At 42.7% G+C, this 12,220-nt stretch overlaps 1 gene segment (V, D, J or C); it reads left to right on the top strand.

Moving 5' to 3' along the window:
- The first annotated feature begins 8,891 nt into the window (after positions 1-8,891).
- On the top strand, positions 8,892-9,469 carry LOC108526554 (T-cell receptor gamma chain V region V108A-like). The segment is given in 2 exon segments: positions 8,892-9,020; positions 9,132-9,469. Coding segments are annotated over 2 exon segments (381 nt in total).
- Positions 9,470-12,220: the final 2,751 nt, after the last annotated feature.

The raw sequence follows: 12,220 nt of genomic DNA, 5'->3' as shown, positions 1-12,220 counted from the left end.
CCTCCTAACAGTAGCTTTGTGCTGATCCTGCTTCAACAAGGAGGCAGAGTAGAGAGGAAGGAGGTGAAGGATATGGAATCCACTGAGCTCCCACTTTATGCCAGGCATATTATGCATCTGTCTAAGCCAATGCTGGTAGATAGGCATTTCAATTTCATTTTCATAGTTGAGTGCACTGGGTGTCAGAGAGCAACAAGTCAAGCTAACAGCAGGTTGAACTCGAATTAAAAGCAGAACTGAATGATTGCATGCTCGCCTGTATAGCACAATATGTGGATTTGCTTGGTATTGAAGAAATAGGTTTTAGTTTCAGTTGTACCATTTACTAGCTGAGAGGCCTTACATGACCCCCTCTTCTGCATGGGGAATCCCTTCCTGCCTCAAAATATTGTTTGGATTAAATGAGCCAATGTTTGTAAAAGTGTTTTGGAAATTGTAAACACCATAACAAAGAGTTATAGTTTAATTTTAACACATTTCATTCATTGCAATAGATTTCTCATATGAATTACTCCTAAGGATAGTCAATATTTATGGAGCTCCTAGTATAGGAAAGGCATCCTTCTTGATGAAATAAGGGGCTTTAACAATCCCTACAACATATGACTTTGATGTAGCAACAATGAAATCTAGCATGTGTTATATGAAAGTAGCCGGTAACAAGTGGTCTAGCAAAGCTGCAGTGCTATATGCTGAGCGATAGAGGTATTTTTTGTAATATCCACTCCAATTCCTTAAGAAAATAGATGGTGGCAAAGAAGATTAGGTGATACTACTCATTGAGTGATGAGAATTTTTACATACTGGATGTTCAGTGGGAGTTTCATTTTGTCCCAATCTCCGCTGACATTCTAAGCTCAGGAGAATGGTAGTAATCCAAAAGAAGAGGACAAAACCAGAGATTCTCAATGGAGGGCAATCCCCTCTCCAGCGGACATTGGTAACATCTGAAGACATTTTTTGTTGTCACAAACGGAGTGAGAATGCTACTAGTATCTAGTGAGTAGAGGCCAGAGATGCTACTAAACATCCTACAATGCACAGGACAGCTCCACAAGAAAGAATTATCCAGCCCAAAATGTCAATAATGCAGAGGCTGAGAAACCCTGGGCTAGTTGGCTATATTTCTCAAAGACTTGCTAAGAGATAGACAAAATTGATGACTCCAACCTTCGGCTCATGGGCTATAACCAGGCTAAATACAGTAGAGCTTAGAGAATTCCTGGGAACTCTAATTTTGCAAAGACTTTCTCGGAAAAGCACTGTTGGGAGTTCCCTGGAAACTCCCTCCTCTCCCAGTGAGGAGATGATAGGTAGCTCTCCTACTTCCACACCAAATAGGACTCTCAGGTCCTACATCCACCGTGGGTCCAGAGCAGAGCCCTGTGTGTGGGTCATGGAAGTGTTGAGTCTGTGCCATGAGCATTCAATTGCCAGGTAAACCAGTGAGGACTCTCACCTGGAAAAGTGGACAGGTGGCTTCAGGTCATAGCACACGTGGTAACTTGGACCAACTCTCCCCTGAAACCAGTTAGATAATCATGATGAAATAATAATAATGAGAAAGAATATTTCTAAAAGTTTCTAAGAGTCAACAAGATGTGAATAACTTTTACCCTGGCAAATGGACTGATTATCATGGTGTCATATAGCTATGGGTAGAGTTCCCGTGTGATCCTGACCAATCAGCACCCTCAGAAATGACTGATCTGGATGCAGGGCCCGGGGACATCCATCTTCTCTGTGAACACTCTACGAGGTTCCCCTTCCTCACCCTGGCACGGCTTCTCCTGCTCCAGGTTTCCTGTCTCCTCAGCCTTCTCTCGGGCACTCAGTCTGAGCAGAAGGGACATCACAGCTACAGATATGCACCTCTTCTTCACTCTGGGAATGTGAACTTGTTCCCCCACTTCTCAGATTGGCTGAGGGATTTTTTTGAAAATGAATGTCTCATTTCTTGATAACTTTGGTTTCGTTGAAAATACTAGTTTGTTTCTAGTTGAAACTGGGTAAAAACAATTGAAGCAAGTGAAAATCTTTATTTCGTTAGCAGAAGCAAAGCGTATGTTTTCACTGTAGGTTATCCAGATAGAACTTTTCATACACACTCAGGGACTGACAAATACCCAGTCAGGCATTTGAGGCTTTGATATTTACTTGGAAAAAACCGTGTTCAAGGTCAATGATAGGCAAAGAGTTGCAACCATATATGAAATTCTGTATATAAATTCTATATATAAAATTCTACTACTCCCCTTTAGTTCTTAATATAAAATTCCCAGAAAAGTAGAAAGACATGATGATTCAATACAATGTCCCCCAGGAACCTAGCATGACAGTGGAGCCGAGGTAATGAGCACTTGCCCCGTTATCATGTAGGCGACCACATCCTTCCCAATGTGGAAGAGCCTCCTTCAGCCCTCTGCCCTGGCTAGGCCTCAGCCTCAGCTTGCAGCACTTCCTATGTTCCTCAGATGATGCCTCTGTGATCACAGGAAACCAGAAAGGGAGTCTGATGACTATCAATTGCACCCCACAAATGCCAGCAACTATACCCCCAAGTTTCTGATTTGACATCATTTCCTATTGACTTAGGTTCCTATTTAGAGACTACGTTTGTTGAAACTACACGATTATTTCAGAGAGAAGGCAAGGTCCATTATTTCATTTTTTAGAGAATTCTAGTCATAGTGAAATGCTCAGGGTGAAGATGCTGGCAAGGAACAAAATGGAATTAATATCCATTCAGTTCCCATTGACTGCCAGAAAATGGGATAGATGTCCTACATGTTCAGAATCTCAGGTGATTATCGTAAGACCCTGGTAAGTAAACTTATTCGTGAAGGAAATAACTGATGCTTAGACAGGGGCAGTTATCTGTCCAAACAAATAGTTCATGCTCTTTCAATTGCACTATTGGGCCACTTTGAATACCCTTAGTGTTTATTAACTTTATAGAAATAGGGCCAGGTGCGGTGGCTGAGGCCTATAATCCCAACGCTTTCAGAGGCTGAGGTGGGTAGATCAGTTGGCCTCAGGAATTTGAGACCAGCCTGGGTGTCTGGTGAAACCCTATCTCTATCCATGGTGAAACCCTATCTCTACAAAAACACAGAAATTAGCCAGGTGTGGTGGGGCGTGCCTGTAGTCTCAGCTATTCCGGAAGCTGAGGTGGGAGGATGGCTTGAGCCCAGGAGGCAAAGGTTGCAGAGAGCCAAGATTGCACCACTGCACCACTGCACTCCAGCCTGGGCTACAGAGCAAGACTCTGTCTCACAAACAAACAAAACTTTATAGAATAAACTATGGCGTTTGTGGGTAATTATGCACTGACCTGGACCTACTGCCTAGTCCTGCAGAGCCAGGTCAAGACAGAATGGGCAGTGACTCAAGAAGCCACGGCTAAAGGGTCATGTTGGACGCACATCTGGAAGAGTTCCCGCCTCCCACCCCACCCCCACCCCGCTCCCCACCGGCATTCTGACCTAGGACCCTTCTTCTTACTGGAGGAGAAAAGGCTAAGAAAACAGAAGATCATCTCTGTTATTGTGAACTTGCTTTAGCAGATAATATCATGGGTGGGATACTTGGAGAGGGATCAAAACCTCATGGCCCAGACTGAAGGAAATGATCAAAATGTGTAATGAGGATCATGTTTTGGAAACATGTGGCCAACATATTTTTATTCTCCAAAATAAATTATGTCACTTTTCAATCTATCTTTATTATAGCTAATCCATGACATTTACTACCCATAGAAAGAGAAGATAGTTGCCCAGAACAAACACACTTTTGAATTAATTGTGAGATGTTGGGCTTAAAATCAGGTTCAATTTTTTTTAAAGAATTTTCTAAAGTTGTGACTCTCTCATTCGTAGGTCAAAAGGCCACCCTGGCAAACTAAGAACACACAATTTTATTACAGCTGCTGGATATGAAGACTCAGCATATGATATCGGTGATGTTAACACCCTCCCAGGGAGAAGTGCTGTTCCTTCTGGCTGGGAAGTGCGAGCCGGTGGGGAGAGTGAGAGGGGTAGAGCATTACATGGAGGAACTTCCTGGTTCCCTTGCCTCTGAGGGCCTTATGGCAGAGGGGATAGAAAGCCCGAGAGAAATCCAAGATAGGCATAAGGAGAGTCTGTGAGTGTCTGGCTCCTGTCAAGCTTCCCTAATATGGCCCTGGTAGAACTTCATCAAAAGTGGAAGGCATTTGCACAGGTGAGCCCAAAGCAGCACCACTTTCCACACAGGCTGTGCATGTAGGAGTCCCAGATGCTTCTCAGGTTCTCTGAGAGGGTACAAAGGTACTGAGGGGGCTGGTGAGCACAGCACCTGGGATTTTGATGAGAAACTGCAGGAAGGGAACTTTACATCCCAAGGGCATGGTGTGGAGTCAATAGTGGTAAGTTCAGTCTGGTTATTACACCAGCCAGTTCAGAGGAAGAGTGAAATCCCTGAGATCAGCAGGGCAAAGTGCTGGAAGTTGTTGAGGATGCAGAGGGTAGCAGGAAGACAACTCTAAGAACTCATTCACACACCCTGCCCCTGGGTAGCGATGTCATCCTGGGGATGAGAAGGAGGAAGAGAGAGAAACACAGAAAAGCCTAAGCAGGCACCACAAAGAGACCGAGCCCATCTGAAAGAGGCTGCTCTAACCTGGTGGAAACTATTTTAAGTTGGTAAGTTTAGTGCCTCCCCGCAATATCAGAACGAGCAAGAAATGACAGGTATAGGTTGCGTACATTTCCCCTCTGCATTGAATGATAGAGTGTGCATGTTCCATCACTGTCCCCTGCTCAAAGTTAGCTGGGTGGCTATGCCCTGCTGAAAGTCACTTGGGTGAGGGGCGCCAGTGGGAACCAAAATCCCATCTCACACCCACCCCCTGCACACTCTGGAGCTGGGCTACGACATGCTGGAGAAAGGTGTCTTTGTCTAATTATTCTGCCTAAGGGCATGCCTTTTGTTCATTAGTAAAAAGAAGCCTTATTTGTGCTCTGGGGAGTGGGGGTCTGTTTAGGAGGTAATTCGTGATAAAGCCACACAGATAAGATACAAGGCTTTAAATAAACTGAATCTATTAAGCTTCCTAATCCCATGGAAAGACAAAATTAGTTTACACAAAAATAATCATTAAAGAACTAATGAAAATAATGTTTGAATTCAGCCACCAGACATTACATTCCAGAGCCTTGAGAAAAACTGATGGTCATGAAAAAAGTCATTCGCATAAGTGACACCATGGTGTGAAGTCAAGGAGTGCAGACTGGAGTCAGAGGGCTTGAGTCAACCTGAGCGTCTTCAGCTTTGTCTTCTGTGTGTCAGGCTCCAGTGACTGTTGTGAGGATTTGTTGAGATAATAAATACAAAATGCTGAGCATCAAGCCTGGAGTAGAGAATGGACTCAGTAAGTACTAATTACCAGTATTTGTTATTTAATTTCACTTTTGTCTACATCCCCTTGTGTGAAATGGTTTGGACAACTAATCAAGGAAAACCTTCCCTCAGGGACATTGCTGATATTGCAATCTTCACTAGATACACTTATCTCTACCTCCACCTCCACCTCCACCTCCACCTCTATCTCTTCTCTGTCTCTGTCTCTATCTCACTGCTGTTTAACTATCTAATTATTTGTAAATGAACTGGTGGGTTTGTTGTTGTTGCAGCCTGGCTAATGTTATCCAGATGTATCTGAAACCTCAGCAGTGGCAAGGAACGGTAGTCCCTGCTTGAACCATTTACCTGCTTTCCTGACACCAGCGATCACACACACCTGACACTGACCTGAAGCCTCTGACCTGTCCTCGGAGGCAAAGACTGGGTAGACAAGATGCCTGGTCACCAGCAATCATCTGCAATTTCCTCTGAGCTAATGAGATTGCTTTTCTCTTTGCTCAAATTATGTGAGAATATTTTTACAAAGAATTTAATGTGCTCTTTCGATATTTCAGGTGTTCAGTCAAAAGCCTCTGTTATTCTCCCTCTCTCTCTCTCTCTTTTCCTAGTTGGGTAATCAAAATGGCACAACCAGAAATATTTATATCTGCAACAGAAAAGAAGAATAAATGTATTCATGCACAAGTACTTCATATATATATATATATTTGTGTATACATATATGTATATAATTGATATATTTGGGAGAAATAAAAGGTTTCATTAAGCACACAGGTTCTAGAGTTAGACCCTCTGTTGCAAATTACTGTCCTGTCACTTAACTCCTGACAGAACAAAGTGTATACTTGGACAAAATGCCTGCTCTGTAAAAATGCCTTGGTCTGGAATAAAATGCCTGCTATGTCAAAGCTTCTATTTTCCCATCTGGAGAATGGGAACAATAATAAGAACCCCCACTTAATAGATAATGGACAAAGGTACTTGCAGCACAGAGCCTGCCACAGACAATGTCCTCAATTAATGCAAACTATTAATATTATGAAAAGTGAATATCTGTTTTCTGACAATGTTTTCAATAATATAAATTATGCCTTTGTTCCCTTTATTTGTTTGAAAAAAACAATAAAAAAACAAACAGAAAAGTGTCTTTAAAGTGTCCATTTGTCTTTCTTCTAGACTGCTAGTAATCCTTTCCTGTGTTTAGGGAATTTTTACCTCACGGGTTTTGGTGAATGAATGAATTCATCTCCCTCTACAGAAAAGAAAATGCCTGATGCATTTTCTCAGCCTTTATTCCAGGTAGTCAGGTAGACTGTGGACTCCAGCAATCAGACACACTCCTCACAACCTCCCCATCACACACACACACACACACTGCTGCTGGAGTTGCAGAGTGTGGAAAGAACTGTCTGGCAGGAATGAGTGTGCAGGGTGCCTAGTGAGTTCCAGGGTGACTGTGGCTGCCCTAGCTGTGGCAGTACCAGGGCTCTAAGCTGGGCCCTGCAGACTGGCTCAGCCTGCAGCATGGGCACCCTCTCCTCCTTCCCATTCCCAGGACACATCCTGTGCAGGGGAATAATGAGTCCTTCTAGTTGTAGCCACAGGCCCACTGGTCTGCTGACCTCTACCTCCTCAACATTCAACTCCCCAGCATTGAGTATCTCAGAAATGGTATTTATCAGAAAAGAGGGTGAACAGGGCAACTGCTTTAGGAGGAGCCATCCGAGCCAGCTGCTTCCTCTCCTGTCTCCTAGGGAGGACCCAAGCTGTCAGAGTTCACACCCGTCCCACACAACACGAGCCAGAGCTGGACAAAAGTGACAGGGACGATCACTGTCCAAGGTTAAAGGAGCCCTGAGGCACCAGAAGATCTCCGAGAAGGCCACATGGAAATCATAAAATGGAACCAAATGGAGGGGAAGAGCAGTTTTGTAATGTGGGAAAATGAAGTACTAACAATATTTGACTGGTTTCCCTTGATTTAGCTGGGTTACCACTTCAAAACAGTCAGCAAAGCATTTTAAGAATGAAAACTGTTGGGGAAACTAAATGGCTGGAAGTGGAGGGAAACTGTGCATGGTGGTCCATGCCTGTAGTCCTAGCTGCTCAAGAGGCTGAGGCAGGAGGATGGCTTGAGCTCAGGAATTCAAGGCTGCAGTGAACCATGATTATACCACTGCACTCCATCCTGGCCAACATAGCAAGACCCTATCTCTACAAAATAAAAATAAAAAATAGGGGGGAGATAAAAATGTAGTAGTAATAATAAAATCTACTAATTACTGAAAATTTACTGTATGTCAGGAGCTATACTAGGTGTACTTGGCTATTTAGTCTGCATAAAAATTTTAATACCGGTGTTATTATTATATCCATTTTCAGATGGAGATTTGAGACGCAAAGAGATTAAGAACTCTGCACAGGGTCAGGCAGCCCCTGTGTGATAAAAATGAACAGTCAGACATTTAAAAATGTTTTGGTTGGGTGCAGTTGCTCACGCCTGTAATCCCAGCACTTTGGGAGGCTGAGGTGGGTGGATTGCTTGAGCTCAGAAGTTGGAGGCCAGCCTGGGCAACGCGGTGAAACCCTGTCTCTACAAAAAATACAAAATTAGCCAGGCATGGTGGTGTGTGCCTATAGTCCCAGTTACTCAAGAGGCTGGGGATGAAAGGATTGCTTGAGCCTGAGAGGATGAGGCTGCAGTGAGCCATGAGTGTGCTACTGCACTCCAGGGTGGGCGACAGAGCAAGATCTTGTCTCAAAAAATACATATAAATAAAAAATTCTCCAATGACATGGGAAGTTGCTCAGAATATAAGCTGAACTGAAAGAATACAGAGCACTATACATGTAAATATATCTATAGTCCATAAAATCATATTAATATTCGTGTATCTACAATGAAAAAATCTACAGTCGAGTACATGATAAAGCGAATAGTAGTGGGCCTTCGTGATATGACCATAGATGTTTTTATTGTTATATTTCCCCATAGCTCTGAGTTTCTTCGACCAGCACCGTTACCAGCACATTCTACCTATCCGCTGTGTGACTTCTGTGCAGTTACTTGATGACTCTGTGTCTCATTACCTCATCCATAAAATGAAAATTCCAAGTACCCATATTATGTGATCATTGTGAAGATTAGAAGGTGAAAATCATTTAGAAAAAAAGGCTAGCAAATAGAAAATGCTCAGTAAGTATTTGCTATTATAAAAGTTAATGTTTATTAAATATGCAACAATTTAAAATATTATACTGAGGAAAAGTGTTTATGAACAACTCCTAAGCAATTAGAAATCCTTCTCATTTCCATAGAAATTAAGCAATCCCCATGACCCCCTCAAATTCGTGCACAGAACCTCATCAAGACTGCTAGCCTGATCTGAGATAAGCAGTGTGAGCAGGAGGGGGGCGCAGTGCTGAGCCTGCAGGTGGCACTGAAGGGCCCAAAAAACCACTTTCTTTTCTCTCCTCAATTCAGGCCACACCCTCCAGCCCCTGACCCGAGGTGTCTAGCCACCAGGTCCACACTTCCTTGCCTTCTCCTTGGGGACACCGCCCTGAAGACAGGATGTCACTGCTGGAAGCATTCGCCTTCTCCTCCTTCTGGGCATGTGAGTTGCTGTCTGAACATTTCAGTCTAGCTGTGTGACCAAAATAATTCTTCAATGTTTCCCTCTTCCACTCTCAGATGTTCATTGGAAATTCTCCTCTTTTACTTACAGTTGGACTTGGATTATCAAAAGTGGAGCAGTTCCAGCTATCCGTTTCCACGGAAGTCAAGAAAAGTATTGACATACCTTGCAAGATACAGAGCACTAACTTTGCAAACGATGTCATTCACTGGTACTGGCAGAAACCGAATCAGGCTTTGGAGCATCTGATCTATATTACCTCAACAAAATCCGCAGTTCAAGGCAGCATGGGTAAGAGGAGCAACAAAGTGGAAGCAAGAAAGAATTCTCAAACTCTCACTTCAATCCTTACCATCAAGTCCGTAGAGAAAGAAGACATGGCCATTTACTACTGTGCAGGATGGGATTACACTGTACTAGAACTGTAGAGACAAGATGCACAAAATCCCCTCCCAGGGTCTGTGCCCACCACATCCTTCCCAACAGGGGCAACCACAGCCAGTCCCCAGCTGGGCTCCCAGACTCAGGCTCGCCTTCTCTGAGGCTCTTCCAGGGCTTTCCAGGAAGCTGTTATGGGTTATGCTTATACTTTCATTCCCACCTGATCCCAGGACTTGTGCTCCAGAATTTTTATTTGACACTGTTTCTTAATGAGTTAAAGACTTGTCTGGGGACTGAGAGAACATAAGTCATGCCACTGTCCATCATATCACCACCTAGAGACTTCTAGTAAGTAGCAAGGTGCAGTTGAGAGAGGGATTCTTATTACGTACAGTCAAGACAACCCCCCTGCAATATAACTATCACTGGTGCCATTTACAATGAAAGAAATGAAAGCTTACAGAATTGGGGTTGCATGATCTGCCAGACGAGTCATGTCTTTGAGCTGGTCTGTGAGACCACACCGAACAGTTTAAGGGTTGCAATTCTCTAAGTAAATGCTAGGATATCTGGGATAAATTCCGGAAGGAGTAAGTGCCTTTTTTTCTGCGAGGGGTAGAGAGGAGAATTTGTCAGCATGAGATCGTCAGACTAGAGCTCCAAGTCACCCCGGGGATCGTTGGATGAGACCCTCCATGTTGGAATAACCCTTGATCTTACCTGTAAAGGAAGAGAGAATTGTATCGTGTGTGTGTGTGTGTGTGTGTGTGTGTATGTAAGTTCTCTACAATGTTCTCAATTCTTTGTATGTATTAGCTCCTTTAACCCACACTACCTATAATGTCTGCTCTGTTGTTCTCATCAAACATATCTAACTCCTGAAATAAGTGGAGTATTAGTTCATGCACTTGTCCAAATCACAGAGCTGGTAAGTGGCAGGACAGCCTAGGGAGGGACCCAGGTAATCTGGTTCCTCCTGAATATGACACTAAACTGCTTCTTAATCACAGGAGTATAAAAGAAAAGACACAGTGTTTCTATCCCCATGGAGGAGACAGAACTGACCATCAGGAAACATTAACTGACACAAATCACTACTGTGTGCTGAAGCATGTGCCCAGGGTTCCAGTGATTAGGTATATTCAGAGAATAAAATGCCAATAAAGTACCAATTGACTTTTCAATATAAAAACATAAGAAATTTGGGTTTTCCATATCTAGGTATGTGACAGGTCCTGTTATCTATACTTCATGTTCCTTATCATTATTATGTGACCGTGTAAATTTCTTAAGTCTCTGGAAGCCATTTAGGTACTTGTAGATGTAGAACTGAGACACAAAGATTTCAAATAACTCAGCCGATGTTGGATAGGGTAAGTGGTCTAGAAGGGTGCATATTGTTATAGGTCATTAATAGTGATATTTAGATGAGCTTTTGAAGGACCTGATATATTTTTAAATATAAAATTAAAAGAACAGAATATAAAACTGTAAATGTAAAACCCGTTAGAAAATGTTTAATCATGGGCGGGTGCAGTGGTTCACGCCTGTAATCCCAGCACTTTGGGAGGCCGCGGCGGGCAGATAATGAGGTAAGGAGTTTGAGACCAGCCTGGCCAATATAGTAAAACCCGGTCTCTACCAAAAATACAAATACTAGCCAGGCGTGGTCGTGCACGCCTGTGGTCCCAGCTACTCAGGAGGCTGAGGCAGGAGAATCGCTTGAATTCGGGAGGTGGAGGTTGCAGTGAGCCGAGATCGCACCACTGTACTCCAGTTTGGGTGACAGAGTAAGACTCTGTCAAAAAAAAAAAAAAAAAAAAAAAAAAAAAAAAATTAACCCTGTGATCCTGTGTAATGATCCAAACAAATATATTACTCTCTACAAATATGTAGAGAACATGCTTAAAAATAAATTCTGGTTGCTCTTATTTTCTTTATTTTAATTAATTAATTAATTAATGTTCTACTAGAATCTTCTCAAAATATTTTCATCATTTTGCAACATTTGGTGAGGTTTTCTTCAGTGAGGATTGGGTACTTTTCCAAGCTCCACAACTTTGTGATCTGGGACGTCATGTGTGCCACACTGTTCTTGTCTATCAGAGGGAGATAATACCACTGACTCTCAACACTGGTGAGAAGTGTGAAGGAAGTAATGGAAGAAAATGTTTAGAACAATGTTAGCAAGTCTACAATAGATGTTTGATATAACGTTAATTTTAAACCTTTATTATTACATGTAAAAATGAACTTTATTTAAAAACACCCCTCTCTGTGACATAGTGTTCATGAGATAGTTTCAGATTCCAAGGTGAGTCCCCACAGACTGCCCTGTCGGTCCCTCCAGCAATTTCAATCAAGTTTCCTCTTGAGGCGCAATTATGTGTCTTGGAGTTGCTCTTCTGGAGGAGTATCTTTGTGGCGTTCTCTGTATTTCCTGAATTTGAATGTTGGCCTACCCTACTAGGTTGGGGAAGTTCTCCTGGATGATATCCTGAAGAGTGTTTTCCAACTTGGTTCCATTTTCCCCCTCATTTTCAGGCACCCCAATCAGACATAGATTTGGTCTTTTTACATAATCCCATACTTCTTGTAGGCTTTGTTCATTTCTTTTACTTCTTTTTTCTTTTGGTTTCTCTTCTCGCTTCATTTCATTCATTTGATCCTCAATCGCTGATACTCTTTCTTCCAGTTGATCGAGTCGGTTACTGAAGCTTGTGCATTTGTCACGTATTTCTCGTGTCATGGTTTTCATCTCTGTCATTTCGTTTATGACCTTCTCTGCATTAATTAAT

The sequence above is a fragment of the Rhinopithecus bieti genome, unplaced genomic scaffold, assembly GCF_001698545.2.
Source record: "Rhinopithecus bieti isolate Rb0 unplaced genomic scaffold, ASM169854v2 scaffold_2439, whole genome shotgun sequence".
Classification (NCBI taxonomy): domain Eukaryota; kingdom Metazoa; phylum Chordata; class Mammalia; order Primates; family Cercopithecidae; genus Rhinopithecus; species Rhinopithecus bieti.
The sequence above is the reverse complement of the archived record's forward strand: the minus strand, read 5'-3'. Positions and strand labels throughout refer to the sequence as shown.